Source organism: Orcinus orca, chromosome 8 (genome assembly GCF_937001465.1).
Source record: "Orcinus orca chromosome 8, mOrcOrc1.1, whole genome shotgun sequence".
In the NCBI taxonomy this organism is placed as follows: domain Eukaryota; kingdom Metazoa; phylum Chordata; class Mammalia; order Artiodactyla; family Delphinidae; genus Orcinus; species Orcinus orca.
Genome location: NC_064566.1, coordinates 5514317 through 5533610, shown reverse-complemented (window position 1 = coordinate 5533610; position 19294 = coordinate 5514317). Strand labels below are relative to the sequence as shown.

General features: G+C 63.3%; 1 protein-coding gene across 1 annotated transcript; it reads left to right on the top strand.

Annotated features, from left to right (window-relative positions):
* Positions 1-286: 286 nt before the first annotated feature.
* GRK2 (G protein-coupled receptor kinase 2) lies at positions 287-19280 on the top strand. The gene is made up of 21 exons (XM_004277999.4): positions 287-422; positions 10397-10473; positions 12366-12439; positions 12571-12672; positions 12760-12834; positions 12960-13021; positions 13820-13871; positions 14116-14207; positions 14499-14598; positions 14684-14762; positions 14851-14981; positions 15191-15285; positions 15358-15465; positions 15663-15729; positions 16045-16145; positions 16745-16811; positions 16900-16995; positions 17234-17396; positions 17558-17694; positions 17784-17897; positions 17982-19280. The coding sequence occupies exons 1-21, from the start codon at positions 310-312 to the stop codon at positions 18144-18146; spliced, it is 2070 nt and encodes a 689-aa protein (XP_004278047.1). The 5' UTR covers positions 287-309; the 3' UTR covers positions 18147-19280.
* The last annotated feature ends 14 nt before the right edge of the window (positions 19281-19294 follow it).

Below are 19294 nucleotides of genomic sequence, written 5' to 3'. Positions count from 1 at the left end.
GCGGCGGCTCCGGGGCGCGGGCGGCGGCGGTGGCGGCGGCGGCGGCGGCGGTGGCGGCGGCGGCGACGGCGGCGGCGGCGGCGGCGGCGGCGGCCCGACTGCAGTCCCGGCGGGAGCCGAGCGAGCCGGGCCGGGCCTGAGCCGGCGCCATGGGGCGGCGCCGCCTGTGAGCCGCGGCGAGCGGAGCCGCGGGCGCCCAGCGGGGCCAGGCAGGCGGCGGCGCCCGAGGCCGACGGAGCGGCCGGGCCGGGCCGAGCGCGCCGAGCGGAGCGGAGCCGAGCGGCGGGAGAGGCCGCCGCCGCCGCCAAGATGGCGGACCTGGAGGCGGTGCTGGCCGATGTGAGCTACCTGATGGCCATGGAGAAGAGCAAGGCCACGCCGGCCGCGCGCGCCAGCAAGAAGATTCTGCTGCCCGAGCCCAGGTGAGGCGGGCGCCGGCCCCGGCCCGCCGGCCCCTCGGCCCCGCTCCCCGAGCCCCGACCCCGCAGCCCCAGACCACCCGGGCACTGGCCCCGAGACCCCCTCTGCCCCGCCAGCTCTCCGCGTCCCGCAGCCCTGACCGGACCCCTGCGCCCCAGGCCCTGTGCACCTGAACCCGGAGCACCCCAACGCCGGGGCTTTCCAGTTGCACTGGCTCCCCGACCCGCTCAGTGCCCCTGCCCTACTCTGCTGCCTTTCCCTTCACACACTCCGCCTGGCCCCCTTCTCCGTCAGCCCCTCGCCCTTGCCTTCTCCCCCAGAGCCTCCGTGCTCCCCTTTTTCCTCCTCCGGGTGGCCCCGGGTCCCGTGGAGTCCCCTCCTCTGCCTGCCCATCTACCTGGCCTGACTATATCGCCCATCCTTTCGCCGCCCCTACTCTCGGCATCCCCGCCTTGGGGTTCCACACCCCCCCCCCGCCCCTGGTCCCCCTCGGGTGGACACTTCTGTGAGGTTTGGGGCAGACAAGTCTTCCCGGATCTTCCCCATTCTTCTGGCGGGTCACCGGCCTGGGGTGGGGATTGAGAGTGCTTTGGGGGCCGGGGTAGCGTGGGGATCAGGGTATGGTGTGCGCCACATCCCTCAGTCCCTCTCCCCTCGAATCCCTCCTCTGGTGAGGCCCGCCTGTGGTGCCCCGTGGGTACTGTTTGCCAGGGGACGTCCCAGCACCCCTGCAGCAGCTGGACCACAGCTGCCACCTTTCTGTGAGGTAACTGATACCATTGCACCTGATATCCAAGTTTCATCTGTTCAGGATTTGGGCACAGGAGTGGACAGGATACGGACAATAGCTGAGGCTGTCCAGCATTTTACGGCTTCTAGAGTATTTTCCCATTGCCTGAGCCTCACAGCAGCCCATGGGCGGGTAGGTCAGGTGTGGTTTTGTCCCCATGGAACAGGTGGGGAAGCTGAAGGCCCAGAGGTGAGTGGCCTGCCCAGTGTCACCGGCATCCAGGGTGGTGGCTGGCCACCAGATCGGGGCTTCCGGCTTCTGGTTCCACACTGTGTCCACCACTGTGGCCTGAGCCAGGGGGGCCTGGCCATTCTGCATCTACAGGAGCCATGTGCCCACCACGATCTCTCATGCTGCGTGGTGAGGCCAGCCCCAGAAGCTCCTCCATCCCTGCCTAAGAGTTGCCATGCTGGTGCCCTGCCAGCCCAGGAGCCTGGGCCCGTCCTAGCTCTCCTGGTCTTATCATGTGACTTTGGGCAAGTCCCTTCCCATTTCTGGGCCTCGGTTTTCTCATCTGTGAAATGTGGATGGTGTGAAATAAGGACTGTGACTCTGTGGCATCCTGAGTTTGAAGCAGGGCCCAAGGCTGCGGCGGTGGGGAGGGGGTACGGTGCCCACGTCTCTGGTGCCCTCCTCTGTGACCCGTTCTCTGGGTTTCAGATTGACTAAACACCAGGCCTGGGAGAGGAAAATTGGCCTGCGTTTTGAAAAGGCCGTTAGGGCCCTTTTTTTCTAAGACATTTGCAATCAGATTTCTCAAAACGGGAACCAGACTGACTGTCAGCTGCGGGCTGTCCAGGGAGCGGAGACAGTTAGAACAGAAATGAGTTCAGAAATGACAAAGCCACGAGGGAGGAAATGGGGGAGTCACCCTCTGGGTCTCACAGCGGCTCTCCTTGGTGGCCTTGGCCTCGAGACCCTCTGGCAGGTTGGACTTCTGCAAAGTATGAGGCGGGGCCTTTTCTGGAACTCTCTCTGTTTGGGTAATCTCGCCCCAGAATGCATTGCTCCTGATGGGGCCCCGCCTTGGGTTGGCTCTGCAGGTGTTAGAACCGTGAGCAACAAGATGTTCCTCTTTTCCTGTTCCCTTTACATCCGTGATATTGATGGTGGTGATAGGAGTAATGGTGGAAATTATAATTATTTATTTTTGACCTTTGTCATCTCAGTCGATCCAAAAACTAACCTGTGAGGTTGGCAAGGCCATGCCTTGCATGTAGTAGTTGCTCAAGAAACATCAGGACTGTGTATAGTGTCTGAAACCAGGTGAGCTGTGAGTTTTAGGGGAACACAGCAGGAGACCGAGAGCCAGATGTCATGGGCTCTCAGGTAGGGTCACCGTCTGGCGGCACCGCATTGGGCAGATTGCCCACACCTGTGAGATGGACTAGAGGAGCAGTGACTGTTAGTGACCTGAGGCTGGGGAAGGGCCTAGGAATCCAGGCCTCCCGCCTCAGAGGATATGCCACTCTTTGCTTTATGTTTCGCCCACCCCCTGTGTCAGATGTCTCCTGCCCTGAAGATCATTATGACTGTATCTTACGTCTGCCTGGCACTTCCTAGTTTGCAAAGTGCTTTTTACTCCATTTTATCCTTTTCACGACTGTGGGAAACAGGCATGGCAGGTGGTATTTTCCCACTTAATAGTTGAAGCAACTGAGGCTGGGAGAGGGGAAGAGACTTGGTCCCAGAGGCGAGGTGGCACTTGAACTTGGGGTCTCTGGACTCCTGCTATGCATCATTTCTTCCACACACCCCTCTGTACCTCTGCTCTCAGCCCGGTCCTTGTTTTGTGGAATGTGGCAGCTGGCACCCCTGGCCCGGAAGCACAAGGGCAGCCCCCGGCACCATCAAGGCCCAGCCCCTCGCCGCCGGCTGGGACAGAGCTGAGCTGCTGTGGCAGAGCTAGTGCACGGAGGAGATGGCTCCACGCCTGGGGTCAGGGCCAGGGACGAAGGCCGCGGTTTGTCTATGACAAGGTGCCATTTGGAGCCGTTCCCATCGTGGGGTGGTCCCTCTTGGCAGCCTCCCTGTGGCTGGTGCCCAGGTTGTGGCTTGGCCGGGAGCTGGAGCTGCCATCACAGCTCTGACTTCTGAGCGCTGCGGAACAGGAGCTGTTGGGCACAGTGCCACTCAGTTGGCACGCGGGCTTTCCCTTCTGTCACCCTATAGAACCCGAGGAAACAGACCCATTTCTCGCACTTCTCATGGAGGGAGGCAGCAGTGCAGCTGGAATCAGGAGACCGGCTTCTAATCCCACCGCAGTCCCAGCTCACATGGGCACCAGCACGTCCCTCATGCTGGCCCAGCCTGCCTCTGTTTCCACCTCGGTAAAACGAGGGGCTGCCCTTCACCGGTGACCTCTCCGCTCCTTCGGCCCTCGGGGTCTGTGGTCTGGGCCTCTCCCTGAAGGAGCCGCTGTCTCGCTTTCCCGGCAGCGGCAGCAGTCCTGCAATTAGCGTCATTTGCTTCATGTGACCACGGAGGCCTCGTGTAATTAATCTCTGGGCTCCTGGCGGAGGAGACCGGCCTGGGCGGTCCCAGGAGATGTCCCTGCCTTCCCTGGTGACAGTGGCAGCCCCAGCGGCAGATGTCAGAGCCCGGTGCCTCTTGCAGCCTCCCATTCTCTCGGCTCTTCCTTTCCTGGTCCCTCCCCCACCGTGGATTTCCTCCTTCCTGCCCTTTTCTGGCTTCCCCGTCTCCCAGACCCGCAGCTCTTCCTCCGCTGCTTCTTCATTCCTGTTAACTCTTTGCTCCCAGGACTTCCTGCCCTTGATTTGTGGAGCGGGAAGAGGTGCAGGGAGTGGTTTTCTCCCTTCGTTCTCCTTCCAGTTCTGCATCACCAGGAGAAACCCTGCTGTTTTCAGCCTTTATCCCTTACCCAGAACTTTCCACTCCAGTAGCAGCGTTCTCCGCCCCCGCCTCCCCCCACAAAACAAGATCCTCTTTTGGGCAGTCATTCCCTCTGGGCCTTTGAAGCCCCCGCGTTCCCCAGGAATGGGTCTCCGGGACATCTTTTCCCATCTGTTCTCCTTTCCAGATCATGGGGTTTCACATTTTTGCCATTAAGTTGCTCGCCCGCCTGCTGTTCCCTCAGTAAAAGGATTTGAAGGGCGCGTGAGCATGACAGGTTGGAATCCGTGTCGGGGAATCTGGGCTCTGTCAACCCGGGAAAAACGTGTCCTATTAATGCACGATTAATTCCTAGTAGTAAACTCCCGGTGACATCAGGTGTAGGCAGGCTCTGCAGCGGTGTTTCCTGCCTGCCCCGGGCACCCAGGGAGGCTCTGCAGGGGGGCCGAGCACCTGGGGGCCGGTGGGGTGGGTCTGCGTGCACACGGCTGGTGCTTCCAGGATACCACGCTCCCGCCTCAGAACAGACAGCAGAAGCCACGAGCACGTGAGAGTCTTTGAGGAGCGCACAGCCTCCAGCACACCTGCCCTTTGTTCCTGTGGCCCCGAGGGGCCAGTGTCCTCTGCTGGACACATAAGACAGAGTCACACTCGAGTTCTCACTAACCTGTTTCAAACAGGAAAAATGAGGCGTTTGGCTGCAGCTTTTTCTAAAACAATAACCTGCCCTCTCTGCATCGCTGCTGACAGGGAGGGTAGTGTCTCCGCGGGCCAAAGAGCGGGGTTTCAGAAGTGGGTTTTCAGGTGTGAATGTGTTAGCAGCTCTGTTCTCTGAGCGGGAGGTTCTCTGACTCTGGAGGCCATTCTGGGTTTGGGGTCGGGGATGGCCCCCTTTCTGGGAGCTGCAGGGCAGGGAGCCCTGGAAGCTGTTCTGAGGTGATGGCAGCAGTGAATTGCGGGGTGTAGAGGTCGTGATGTGTGACAAGGCCGCCGGAGTGCCTTTTCCCGCACATCCTGCAAGCTGTCACTTTGTGGCCACCGTGCCCTGGGGAACCTGGGTCGCTGCGGACACTCGTGGTGGGCTCGTGTGTGGTGCCCCGTGCTGTCATTTTCTCTTCTCTGGCCCAGGACTTGCTCCAGAGTTGGCCGTTTGGGTTGGTCTTCCCCATTTGATGTGTGGCCCTGTCCTCGAGCTCAGAGGATGTTGTCAGCCCCAAGGAGAGTCATTGAGAAATATTAATAAGAAGCCCCAGGGGACTTCCTCATGCTGCTGCCACCTCGGTGCCAGGTTTCCTGGAAATGCCACGGAGGAGCGTCCCAGCCACGGCTGCAGCCTCTGATCTGCTGGCTTAACCGCCGTCGCCTCCCAGAGCGTGACGGTTCCCGGCGTGGCTGCACCATGCCCGCCAGGCCCGGAGTCCCCGGGCCAGCTTGCACCGTCCTCGGTTTCGTGGTTCTGGCATTCCTGTCACACGGGAGCACAGGAGCCATGGCCCTTGGCCGGCCAGGTGCCGGCCAAGGCTGCCCCCAGCCTGATGGGCTCCCGCAGCCACTGGCAGTGGGTGGAGGGCAAGGCGGGCAGGGCAAGAGTCCGGGGTCCCCTGGGACTCTGCACCCAGCTCTCCGGCAGAGGCTGGGCTAGGCCCTTGCCTGGTGGGAGGCCCTTTCTCAGGGAGGGCTGGACATTTTCTTGCCGCTAACTTGGTTGGGACTCAGGGTGAGCTACTCAGCTTCTTCTGGCCTTGATTTCCTCACCATCAAGATGAGTGTGTTTGCTTCTGACCCTGCGGTCCCTCCCGGTCCATACAAGCTACGGTTTGTGACCCTGAGTGGGTGTCATCTGTGAGGCCCGTGTACCACAGAGTGAAGGACTTAGCTTTCCCTTTGAACCATGTGGTGCCGGAAGGTGCCGGAAGTCCTCCCCTTCAGCCCTAACCCCCTCCCTGCCGTCCCATCACCCCAGCCTGCGCTCTGGGCTGGGAGGGCGGAAGTGCTCTCTCCCCTGGTGTCAGGCTGGGCCTGCTCCTCAGAGCAGCTGGAGCCAGAGTGAGCAACCCTGGCTGTCGGGCAGCGGGGCCGGGCAGCTCCTGCCAGGGGGCCCTTGCTCCTTTGGCAGGGCAGGTATCGGGCTCTGCCCACTGGGGCCCCCAGACTGTGCGGCACGAGTGCCTGAGGCTGGTCTGTGAGCAGAGTGGAGTGGCAGCCGCTCAGGCTCAGGTTCGGGGGTGGGGTGCTCATGGGCCCAGCCGCGGGGCAGGCTTGCCAGTCAGAGCCCCACCCTCTGAGGACACAGCAGGTGTGGGGCTGAGACCCCAGCAAGACCGGGTGGCTTCTGGTCACATTCCAGAAGGAGGCGCTTGCTGGGGGTTCCAGCAGGAGGGCTCCCTTCAGGAGAGGGAGGGAGCTGACGGCCCTCGCAGCAGGGCTGCGTTCTCTTGCTGTGTCCTCTCCACCTTTTTCAGTGGCCAGCTCAGTGTTGGCAATTCAGCATTTGTTGACATCCTCATTTTACAAGTGGGGAAACTGGACATTTAAAGTCTGTGACTTGGCCTGGCCTCAGGGAGGGAGGTGGGGAGGGCCATTTGGAGCCCAGGCCTGGGTACCGGTCCGACTGCAGCAACTAAGGCCACTGAGGCCGTTCCCTGGAGGGGCTGGGTCCTTCGGGGGCTGGGGGTGGGGCTGGGGCGGGGAGGGTGCAGATACTGGGCTCTCTGGACAACCTGGAGTCCATCTGGGGACCACGTGCTCCTGGATATCAGAGTTGTTGACCTGGGCGGGGACAGGAATGCTGCTCTGGGGCCTTCGCCACTCAGACTCCGCCAGTATCAGGGAGAGGGGGTAGGAGATGAAGGTGACCCAGCCCAGGAGGCCGCCACCGCCTCCTGTGCCAGCCTGTACTTGCCACCCTGGCGGGAGCATCCCCCATAACACACTTGTCTAACCTGCCAGCTCCCTGGGCTCCAGCCCTGTGGGAATGGACAGGAAACCCTAACGTTGCAGCCTTGGGGGCCTCTCCTTCAAGGACTCCGCCGAGTCTGACCTCGTGTTTGGTTGGGGGTGTGTGTTTATTTTATTTAGAAAACATTTTTTCTTTTTAAGGAAGAAAGTGGAAGTGCTGCGGGCTGGGAAGAATGCTGTGGCCATCCACCCTGTGCAGCCTTCCGAGGGAGGCAGGGTCTGGCCACTGAGCAGCGCGGAGCCCGGGCCTTTCCTCCGCGCCCTGGGCCGAGCCGGTGGCAGAGCCCCCAGGAGGGCAGAAGGCCCGCGCCGGGTGCCATGCCTGGAGAGGAGCTGGCGGCTCCGCTCTCTCGCGGGCAGGCCCTCTGCGAGCGTGTTTCCCGGCCTTTGCACGTCCAGCCCACGAGCCCGCGGCGGGAAGTGGCGGCACTGCTCTGGGCTGGGCATTCCCATCGCGCCGCCTTGGCTGAGCTGGCGCCAGTCTTGCTGGTTCAGGGGCAGGGGCTTCCCAGTGACTACTGCAGGGGCTATGCCCAGCTGCCCCGTAGGGTCATCTGACAGGCCGGAGTCACCCTGCCTGTCACCTGCATCTGCCTGTCTGGACGTTCCCTCTGACTATCCAGCCCCATGGAAGATCGACATCTTGTGATATTTCTTCCCTCTTTATTGCTTTGTCCACCTCCCAGGAGAAATCTGGCCCTCGCAGGGTCCCCGGGCTCCACACCCCTACCTCCCGGCTGCCTGGTCTCGTGACCCTGCCAAGCCTTCGCTACCTTGGACTGGGCCCACCCCGCTGTGCTTCACCCAGCACACCCCCCGGCCTGTTTCCCTGTCCGAACGGGAGGCCCCAAGCTGTCCCTCGCAGAGCTGGGAGCCCTGAGATACCGGCGCAGAATGCGCCCCACAGACTCCCTGGGCTCCCTGTCTCCAGTCCGCAGGCCCCAGGGTGGGGGCTGTGTCTTGCTCAGTGTCACAGATTTTTTAGCTTTTGATGTGTGTGAAGTGCATGAGGGACTTGGGGGCTGGTCTCACCTCCTGAGTCCCTGGGAGTCCCACGGGGCCAGGGAGATGTGTCCTTGACGGTGGCTGGTGGACGTGAGCAGGTGTGTGGCCCCCAGGAGGGGAGAGTGTGCCAGCGTGGCTGAGGGCCACGTCCCGGCCTTGGAGTCCCTGTGGTTGTGGAGGGCGTCCTCACTTTCTGGGAGGGAACCGGCTCTGACATGGTAGTTCAGGGCCACTGGGCCGTTGGCCCTCAGCTGGGGCTCTTCCCTTGTCGGCTGGAGTCACAGGATGGCGACACAGGAGGGCTGTCCAGGTCATCGGCACCCTTCTTCCTGTTGGAGACAGTTTTCGGAGGAGGTCACGGCATCTCTGAGCGTCTGGGGGGAGGGGTCACAGCTCCAGGACTGCTCACGCCGGCTCTGCACGCTCCCATGTTGTCTTGCGTGGCCCGAATGCGGACGAGGGCCCGGGAGGGCCTGGGCCTCCACCCAGACCACCTGAGAAGGAAAGTGCTGAGCAGGACAGGGCAGGAGTCGCCCCACCTGCGAGCCCAGGCCAGGGGTTGGGCGGCGTCTGCTGGCTGCACTGGCCCTGCCTGGAGCCTTCTCTCCTCAGGCCCCCTCTCTGATGGGGCCCGGGGCCTCAAGACCCCCAGCTGGCCTCGTCAGCTCTTCTTCTGTCCTTCCATCCATCCATCCAACAGACGAGCCTGCTCCTACCCCACCTTGTTTCTTCCCCTCCTTCCTGGCCCAGTGTCATCAGCTACCTGGGCTTCCTCCTGTGGTACCTACCCCCAGCAGAGTCTGCCCGCTCACCCACCGCCCTGGACCGAGCTTCCCAAGTGTTGTCTGCTGAGCCTCCGCCCTGCCCCGTGGCTCATCCCTGGCTGGGTCTTCCCTGCCTGCCCCCATGCCCACCCACCTGCCCTGGACTTTGTCACCTGTGACATCCTGTTTGCATTTGAGGAACCCAGTGAGGTTCTGCCTTCTCCACACGGCCTCTCCCAATGACCCAGAACATTCTTTCCTGTCTGAGTCTCCTCCAGATGACAGGGCCCCACTCAGGCTTTGTCTCATGCTGTCTAATGTCACAGAACCACCAGTGCAGGACTGGGAGGGCCTGCCTGGGGGGGGCAGGGTTGCATGGCACCTTCCACTAGGTGATGGGCAGCAGGACCCTGTGCTGGGCTCCAACAGGGGTACGGGGATACAGAGAGGTGGGCACACAGAGTCCTCTTCATCCGTGGCCTGCTGGCAGCCCCACGTATCCTGAGGCCTGTGAGCATCGTACAGGCTCAGGTGTGACTGCCCAGCACGGCCCTCCGTATGGGCAGCTGGAACCCAGGCTAGTGAGGTCCAAATGGGACCACAGCTGGTTGGCAGGGTGGGACTGCAGGTGGCCCAGGAAAGGAGAGGAAGGGACAGCAAGAGGTGACTGAGGCGTGAAGCGTGGCCAGGTGTGGCTTTCCCAGACAGCACTCGGCAGTGGGGGGAGATAGCCGGGGGCGGGGAGTGTGGGCTTGGGCTTCCGTGGTCACAACAGTGGCCTCTGCTCTGCTGCCCTCCCAGGCGACCCAGGGGCAGGGGGTTTTACTTCGGGTATCAGGGACACAGGAGCTGAGGCCTGGCTTTTCTTTTTCAATATTGAGATATAATTCACGTAACATAAAATTCATCATGTTAAAGTGTACAATTCAACACATTTACTGTGTTGTGCAACCTTCACCACTGCCTGATTCCAGAACATTTCCATCACCTTATAAAGAAACCCTGTGCCCATTAGAAGTTATTCCCCTTTTCTTCTCCAGCCTGACACTCACTAGCCTGCTTTCTGTCTGTAGACTTGCCTGTTCTGGACAGGTGGTATAAATGGAATCATATAACATGTGGCCTTTTGTGACTGTCCGTTCACGTAGCAGAATCCTCTTAGGTTTATCCATACCGTGCGCACACGCACACCAGCACTTCACTCCATTTCCTGGCCAAGTAGTATCCCATTGTCGGGATGGGCCATATTTTCGTGACCCATCATTTGCTGATGGGTGAGTCCTGGCTTTTGAGGTTTGGCCAAGTTCCTAAAGCCAGACAAGGCAGCGCTGGGACCAGGCTTCTGAGCAGCCACCTGCTGGTCACCCTAGCTGTGGGGGACAGAGCCTTGGTAGGCAGGCACAGCATTGCTCAGGTCCCTCTGGTGTGGCCACGGTCAGGTCCAACAGGGGTGGCTGCCTTCTTGGAGGGAGCGATGACACCCACCAGCAGTGCCCTCCACTCTGGATTCTGGGAGAGGAAGCAGCGACCTTCCAGGGAAGCAGGGCCAGCAGGGCTGACAGGAGCCTTGGGGGCTCCAGGTCACCCCGGCCCCTGTGTCTTTCAGCATCCGCAGCGTCATGCAGAAGTACCTGGAGGACCGGGGCGAGGTGACCTTTGAGAAGGTCTTCTCCCAGAAGCTGGGTGAGTACGGTGGGGGCTCTGCCGGCCCTGGGGCTTCTGCCACTTGTCCTGCTGCCCAGGCCTGGGGGGGTGTGGGCAGGATGACGCCGGGGCCGCCTTCCTGCCCCCATCCCAGCCGACTGGGCTGTGCTCCCCTCTCCCAGGAGGTTTGGCCTCCCAACCACCGGGGCAGGGGGCAGGGCAGCCAGCGAGCCCCCCGCCTCCCCCGGTGACAGCAGGCAGGGCGGTGACGTAGTGCCCTCCCAGCCCCTGGCCGTCAGCCCCGGAGCCCCCTGAAGGGGCGGGGCCAGCAGTCTCCCAGGGCCGCCAGGGAAGTTCCTCCTTTGGGGTTTGTTTTTGAGAGTTGCAGCTTCCCCTTGGTGCAGGCACAGCTGCTCGGGGCCGTTGGTAGAACTGACAGGAAGGGGCGGGGCCCTTCCTGTGGCGCCCGCCAGGCTGTGGTCGCCCCCCCCCCCCCCGCCACCCCCACGGGCCCTCTTTGTGAGCAGCCTGCTTTGGCCGGCCCCTCCGTTCCTCGTCCTCAGTGCCCGTGTCTTAGAGGCTTCGTGGGTCCACCCCACGGACCTGGCACACAGGGAAGGGTGAGGCGGGGCACAGGGAAGCAGGCTCCGGCCACACACAGCTCCGGCTCTGAAATGGGAGTGGCCCGGCCTGGCAGGATCGGGGCGTTGGAGGTCAGGCTTAGCGAGTCAGTGTGTCGGGGAAGCATGCCGTGTGGGTCCCCTGCCTGTGCTGTGTGACCTGGCACATTGCTTCACCTCTCTGAGTCTCACCTGGGAGCTAGGACTCAGGAGCCCCGCTGCCGAAGACTGTTGGAGGGCCAGGTGAGGCGGTGGCAGTGAAAGCCCCTGGCCCATGGGAAGCCCTGGTCACAAGTTACTAAAGGCACACTCTCGAAAGGCCAGTCTGCCCTTACCAGAAGTGCTGGCCGTGAGCTCTGGCAGAGGTGGAGGTGCCCAGGCAGTGGGGACGGTGCCCCCAAGAGGTGTGGAAAGTCACCCAGCTCGAGCCTGGTCACGCGTGTTGGGCTGGAGGGAGTAGAGACCACCCTTCCTTCTGCTTTGCCCTCCAGGGCTGCTCTGGGGCCAGGCTTCCGGCCCCCGTCCCTGGGGAGGATGAGGCCTAGCCCACGCAAGGTCTCCCGTGAGCCCTTCCTGCAGCCCGTCTCACCTCTTCCCTTCCCCAGAGGCCCATGCCCTGTGAGGCCCCCTGCACCAAGGCCACACTCTCTGGCCTGTCCTTCCCAGGACCTGCCACTGGACAGAAGGGCCCTGAGTTCTACCCATGCTGCCGCACACCGCCTGCCTGACAGGTCTCCCTGAGCCTCGGTTTCCCCAGCTGGACCTGCCCTCCCTGTCTGCCTGTTTCTCATGGCTGCTGTGAAAATCAGCCAGATGACAGAGGGGGGTGTAAGGCCCAGGGAGAGGGACACCCCCCCGCCCCCACCCGGAGGCTGCCTTCCTGCCCCCACGCAGCAGCCCTGGCCTGGGCTGGGTGGACCTCACTGACCCTGCACAGCCTGACCGGTGGGTGTGTCGCCCTCCTTGAGGAGCTACAGGCCCCAGACTGCAGTGAGAGGGTGGGGGACCCGGGCGCCAGAGTCTACTCTCCACCTCTGCCTCACCAGGGCACCTGTCACTTTCTAGCCATCATCTGAGGAAGCAGATTCTGAGAGGGGTAGAGATGCAGGCGCCCCGACCCCGAATCCAAGAATCTTTGGTTGGCGACAGCCTCCGAGGCCACCTTGCCCAGCCTCTGCCTGGGGCAGAGATCACCTCTGCCACCTCCTCGGCCAGTTCTGCCCAGGAAGCCCCAAGCCCACCCCACCCTCCATGATGGGCAGGGCTCTGCGGGGTGTGTGGCTCGGCGTGATGCACGATGCTTGCTTTCAGGGTACCTGCTCTTCCGAGACTTCTGCCTGAAGCACCTGGAGGAGGCCAAGCCCTTGGTGGAGTTCTACGAGGGGGTGAGGCTGGGCTAGCCTGGCCCTGCTGCGCATGGAGAAAGGGGCAGGGCTGGGGCTGCTTTCGCTGAATCTGTAAGACACCCCCGCGCCCCGCTGGGCCAAAGCTCACCTGTGGGGATCTTGTCCTCTAGATCAAGAAATACGAGAAGCTGGAGACAGAGGAGGAGCGCCTGGCCTGCAGCCGGGAGATCTTTGACACGTACATCATGAAGGAGCTGCTGGCCTGCTCACACGTGAGTGCCCAGGCCCGCGTGCTGGCAGGGGCGTGGGGACGGGAGGGGTGGCCCCGTGGAGAACGAACACACCTCTGTCTTCCCCAGCCCTTCTCGAAAAGCGCCATCGAGCACGTCCAGGGCCATCTGGCGAAGAAGCAGGTGCCTCCGGATCTCTTCCAGGTGTGTGCTGGCCTTTTCCCCGCTGCTGCCCAGCCCGGCCGGGGTCCCCCTTGGGCAGCACAGGTCCCAGAGCCTGGTCAGCTCCCACTCTGGCTCAGCCACCAACCTCCCGCTTCCTCCTGTAGCCATACATCGAAGAGATCTGTCAGAACCTCCGAGGAGATGTGTTCCAGAAATTCATTGAGAGGTGAGAGCGGGCTGTGAGCGGCAGCAGAAGGTGGGGAAGGGCCGCTCTGAGAAGGGGCGTGGATGGCGCGGAGGAGAGAAGCCAGCCTGCTTTAGTCCCCAACGCGCGGGCCCCTGGGGCTGTCTACACGCCAGCGCGGGGGCTCCTAAGAGGTCGTCACCTCCCCGACACTCCCCGACACTCCCGCCCCACCCTTCCCAGCACCAGGCACCTCCAAGCCTGTCCAGGGAGGGTCGAAAGGGAGCGAGGGACCACCCACGCATCTTCCCTCCCATGGACTGTCTAGCCCCTTGCTGGGCCCGTCGGGGTTGAGAAGCATCAGGCTGGTGGTAGGGATGGGCCCGAGAGGACACACTGCCACCCCGCTGCCCAGTGTGGCCTTCACGGTGCATGGGAGTTGTAGGGAGATTTCAGCTCCACGCAGGGAACAGCTTTCTTAATGTCCCAGCTGCTTAGTCGTGGAGTGGGGGCTTCACAGGGAATGAGTGGTGTGTCCCTGGAAGTATGCAAGCAGGGATGGGGTGAGCATTGTTGTGGATGTGGTAGCAGGAAGTCGGGGTCAGACTGGAAGACCTCACCTCTAAGCTTATCTCATCCCAGCAGGAACCCACAGACAGACAGCAGCGCCAGCATTGTGGGGGCTGGGGGCAGCTCGGGCTGGCAGTCTTCCTGGGCAACCCCAGAAGAGGGCACTGCGGCTCGGGAGTCCAGGGGATGGTAGTGGGTGAGGCCGGCTCACCCCAGCATCATTTCACTCACTTTCTAAGGCTCAACTGAGCCTGGTTTCTTCTCTCGCAGCGATAAATTCACACGATTTTGCCAGTGGAAGAATGTGGAGCTCAACATCCATGTGAGTGGGCTGGGTGGGCGTGGAGAGCCCCCTCCCTGCTGCCCCTCCCCAGGGACCCGGGCCCCAGGGCTGGGCCAGGGCCGGGGAGGCCAGGGGAGTCGACCCTTCAACGCCCAGGGGCTGGCTGTGGGGTTGGTGCAGGAGCCCAGCGGGGACAGCTCAAGGCAGGGAAGCACATGGCGACGGTGGCCCCAGGGCGGGGCCCAGGCATCCTGCAGTGACCCCGTTGCTGCCGTCCCCGCAGCTGACCATGAACGACTTCAGCGTGCACCGTATCATCGGGCGAGGGGGCTTCGGCGAGGTCTACGGGTGCCGGAAGGCCGACACGGGCAAGATGTGAGCACTTGGTGGCATGCCTGAGGGAGAGGAGGGCCACGGAGGGGTGCCCTGAATGGGCAGGTGTCCGCAGAGGGCCACACACGGTTCTTGCTCTGTTACCTGCCGTGGCCCCTGGAGCCCCAGCCCACCAGCACTTCTGCCCTCTCTCTGTCTCTGTGTGTCATACGCTTGTCGTGGTGTCTAGTCTTCCCCACAAGGGCCCTGAGGACGGCCCACCCCACCTCACCCCTGGGGCCCTGCACTGCAGGTGCCAGCAGACCGCCTGACCAACCAGCCCCTCCCCTGCAGGTATGCCATGAAGTGTCTGGACAAGAAGCGCATCAAGATGAAGCAAGGGGAGACACTGGCCCTGAACGAGCGCATCATGCTCTCCCTCGTCAGCACCGGGGTGAGCGGGCAGCTGGCCACCAGCTCAGCCTTTGGCTCCGAACCTGGCACAGCTTCTGCTGACCTCCTCTTCCACCCCTTCCTAGGACTGCCCGTTCATCGTCTGCATGTCGTACGCGTTCCACACGCCAGACAAGCTCAGCTTCATCCTGGATCTCATGAACGGTGAGTGCCCGGCCTGGCCCCAGGTGGACCTCGGGGCTGGGGGCCGGGGTGGGAGCTGAGCACCCCCCTGCTCGGCTGCTTCCCTCAGGCGGGGACCTGCACTACCACCTGTCCCAGCACGGGGTCTTCTCTGAGGCCGACATGCGCTTCTACGCGGCCGAGATCATCCTGGGCCTGGAGCACATGCACAACCGCTTTGTCGTCTACCGGGACCTGAAGGTGAGGCGCCCCGCCCTCCTCCCAGCACGGGCTGCCCCCGTTCCCAAGACAGGCCCGGCCCGGCTCCTCGCCTGCGCGCCCCCGACCCAGGGCCCTGTCCCTGGACACCCATACCCTCTAGAGCAAAGACAGCACCCCAGCTGGCGTCTTGCCCGGCCGGGCCCTGTCCTGAGCTGCTCGGGGGACGGCTCACTGGGCTTCCTCCACAGCCGGCCAACATCCTGCTGGACGAGCATGGCCACGTGCGCATCTCAGACCTGGGCCTGGCCTGCGACTTTTCCAAGAAGAAGCCCCACGCCAGCGTGTGAGTGCCCCAGCCCCCTCTCCCTTCCCGCACCCTCCACCAGACCCACTCATGGCCTCCTCGCTCCCACAGGGGCACCCACGGGTACATGGCCCCCGAGGTTCTGCAGAAGGGCGTGGCCTACGATAGCAGCGCCGACTGGTTCTCCCTGGGCTGCATGCTCTTCAAGCTGCTGCGAGGGTGAGCGGCCGTCCCGGGGCGGTGGGGGGGGCGGGACAGAGACAGGCTCTTCCCCAGGCCAGCCAGAGCGGGGCGGGGGTGGGGGGTGGCGGGACAGAGACAGGCTCTTCCCCGGGCCGGCAAGGATCGTCCATGCTGCCTGCCTCAGTTTCCCCATTCCCGTCCTCTGACCTTGGACTTCGGCCTTTCTTGCCCAGGCATAGCCCTTTCCGGCAGCACAAGACCAAAGACAAGCATGAGATCGACAGAATGACATTGACCATGGTGCGTGGAGGGTCCCAGCCCGGGGAGGCTGGGCGGAGTCCACGGGGGGCCACAGTGAGGCTGGAGTCTCCTGCGGGCATCAGGGTCTCACCCGCCAGCAGCCATCTCCAGCCGCTTAACCCCACTCTGGCCTCCTTCCCTGTAGGCTCTCGTCTCTCTGTCGTCAGAGCAGAGATGCCTGCTAGGGGCCAGTTAGGAAGCTCTCCCTCTGCTGGGGGCCTGGACCCTCCTGCCCCTGCCCCAAGCAGCCTCAGGAGCCCCAGAGCTGGGATGGGGCCCGGGCCTCTGCCAACGTCCCCCTACTCCTCCCTGCAGGCTGTGGAGCTGCCCGACTCCTTTTCCCCTGAGCTCCGCTCCTTGCTGGAGGGGCTGCTACAGAGAGACGTCAACAGGAGGCTAGGCTGCCTGGGCCGAGGGTGAGTGCCTGAGACCAGGGCCATTGTCCCAGGCCTTCCATCCCTGCTGGGCCCTGGGTGGTGTCCACGCTGCTGTGTCTAGGCCTCTGCAGTGGGCTGCTGGGCCAGTCTGCCCAAGCCTCTGCCTGTGCCCCTAAGAAGACAAGGCCTATGTCCTGTCACTGGAGCCTCGTCCATGGTCCCAGCCTCCTTTGAAGAGTTCACAAGCTGGGGCGTGGCCAGCCCTGCCCAGTGTTCTCAGGGGGAGGGCTGCCTGCGGTGCAGCTGCTGGAGGTGGGTGTGGACCAGCTTCCCGAGGGGCCTTGTAACACAGATGATGAGGGCAGCAGCCTTTTATGTTTATTAAACATACACTAAGCGCTGGGCATGATGTTGCAAGATTCACAATATTAAAACTCACGGCAGCCCTACGATGTGGGAACTGCTGTTCTCCCCGTTTTAGAGATGGGGAAACCGGATGAGGTTTAAAGGACTTGCCCAAGGTCGCAGAGCCAGAGAGTGGCTGAACCAGGAGTTAACCTGGGCCACCTGCCCCACAGCCCAGGCTTTGCCCCCTGGCCTGGGTGGTGCCAAGCCCCGATGACCCGCTCTCCCTGCAGGGCCCAGGAAGTGAAGGAGAGCCCCTTCTTCCGTTCCCTGGACTGGCAGATGGTCTTCCTGCAGAAGGTAACAGCCTGGGGGCCGGGGCCGGGGCCGGGTGGGGCCCTCTGTAGCCCCTGCCCCGAGCTGATGCTCAGCCCCTGTTCTGCTGCAGTACCCTCCCCCGCTAATGCCCCCACGAGGGGAGGTGAATGCGGCAGACGCCTTCGACATTGGCTCCTTTGATGAGGAGGACACAAAAGGAATCAAGGTACTGGGCCTTGCCTGGCCTCTCAGCCCTGAGCTCTAAGCCCAGCCCGGCTGGCATCCTCCTCCCTCCTCTGCCCTGTGAGACCCCCATGCCAGCCCCGTCTGCCTGTTGGGCCTCAGGCTTCTCCTCCCCAAACATCCCTGGGGGCGGCAGTTGGACCAGACCACCCTGCCCTGGGGCCCTGCGGCCAGGCAGGCCTGTGGCCGATGGATGTCTCTTCCCTGGCCCTGCGGTGAAGTTACTGGACAGCGACCAGGAGCTCTACCGCAACTTCCCCCTCACCATCTCGGAGCGGTGGCAGCAGGAGGTGGCAGAGACTGTCTTCGACACCATCAACGCTGAGACGGACCGGCTGGAGGCCCGCAAGAAAACCAAAAACAAGCAGCTGGGCCACGAGGAAGGTGAGGGTCGGCGGCTGCTGTGGGCGCCCAGTGCCCACCTTAAAGATCGGAAACAGGCTCAGGTTTCAGCCAAGGTCACAGCCAGAGAGCAGCCGACCCAGGATTCAAACCCGGGCGGAGCGGGCCCGGCTGAGTCCCCCTCTCTTACTCTCTTGCATCAGACTACGCCCTGGGCAAGGACTGCATCATGCACGGCTACATGTCCAAGATGGGCAACCCCTTCCTGACCCAGTGGCAGCGGCGGTACTTCTACCTGTTCCCCAACCGGCTCGAGTGGCGGGGCGAGGGCGAGGCCCCGGTAAGGAGCGGGCCGGGGCCGGGAGCCCCTGGGGTTGGCGGCTGGCGGGGCCTGTCCCGCGCCCTCACCGCCCACTCCCCGCCCTGCAGCAGAGCCTGCTGACCATGGAGGAGATCCAGTCGGTGGAGGAGACACAGATCAAGGAGCGAAAGTGCCTCCTCCTCAAGATCCGCGGCGGCAAGCAGTTCGTCCTGCAGTGCGACGTGAGTGGGGGCCCGGGGCGGTGGGCGGGGGAGGGGACAGAGTGGCCTTCGGGCCCCCCCTGACAGACCTCGGGGTGTGTGCAGAGCGACCCCGAGCTGGTGCAGTGGAAGAAGGAGCTGCGTGACGCCTACCGCGAGGCCCAGCAGCTGGTGCAGCGGGTGCCCAAGATGAAGAACAAGCCGCGCTCGCCTGTCGTGGAGCTGAGCAAGGTGCCGCTGGTGCAGCGCGGCAGCGCCAACGGCCTCTGACCTGCTGCCGCCACCCGCCCGGCCGCCCTCCTGCCCGCCCGCCTTTTATAAACCTCTAATTTATTTTGTTGAATTTTTATTATTTGTTTTCCCGCCAAGCGGAAAAGGTTTTATTTTGTAATTATTGTGATTTCCTGTGGCCCCAGCCTGGCCCAGCCCCCAGGGAGGGGCCCGCTTGCCTTGGCTCCCGCTGCCGCCCACCCAGCCACTGTCCAGCCACCCTCGGCCCCGCCCCCAGGGGCCACCCACCCCTGGTGTCTTCCCGTGCAGGGAGAGCAGCCGCCCCCAGCGGCCCTCCTGCCCCTTCCCCAGGGATGGTGCCACGTGGAGTTGGGCCACCTCCAGCTCTGTGCCCACAGCCCAGCTGGGTGGCCCGGCATTCCCCAGCCCAGGGGAGGCTGCAGGGCAGGGATGCTACTTGAATTTTCCCACCGCGGCCCCTCCTGTAACAGGGACACAGCCCTGCACTGACCTGCCCTCCAGCTAGTCGGTAGACAAGGGGGCCCGTTGTCTCCCTGACCCCAGGGCCTCCCGCGTGACTTAGGCTCCTGCATCCTTTCTTGGGAAGGGTCCCCCGTTCCCACCTTCCCTGGACACCGTGGGGCTTGGCCAGGAGGGTGGTGTTGGCAGCGGCTGCTGCTGCCCTCACCGAAGCCCCCTCTTCTTCCCACCCCAAGCGCCCAGGCTCAGGGACCACAGAAAAGGCACCTGTGGATTGTGCCACGCTGGCCTCGCCTGGCCCCGAGCCCCCCTTCCCTGGGCTGGGCAGGGCCTCTTCTGCCCAGGACCACAGGGGGCCGGCCTGGGCTGGCCAGGCAGCACAGTGAGAGGGGGCCGGGTGGGGCAGCCCTCCCCACGCCAGGCCGCTCCGTGCGTGCCCCCGGCCGTCCAGCTCCAGAGCCCCGTGTCCCGTCAGTGCCACTGCCCACAGGGCGCCACCTCGCCCGCAGCATGCCCCCTCATGCCAGTCGCTGCCGTGTGTGGTGTCGCGCCCTCTCCCCCGGGGCTGCGTCAGCGGGCCCTCCACTCCCATCTACTCACCCCACCCCCCCGGGGCGTCTCTTTGCCGATTTTTGAATGTGATTTTAAAGAGTGAAAAATGATATACGCGTTTTTATAAAAAATGGTGCCTGACTCCTTGGCTGTGT

Coding starts and splice junctions, on each gene's coding strand:
- GRK2 (XM_004277999.4), top strand. CDS start 310: ATGGCGGACCTGGAGGCGGTGCTGGCCGATGTGAGCTACCTGATGGCC. Junction 12,835..12,959: donor TGCCTCCGGATCTCTTCCAG/GTGTGTGCTGGC, acceptor TTCCTCCTGTAG/CCATACATCGAAGAGATCTG. Junction 15,286..15,357: donor AAGAAGCCCCACGCCAGCGT/GTGAGTGCCCCA, acceptor TCGCTCCCACAG/GGGCACCCACGGGTACATGG.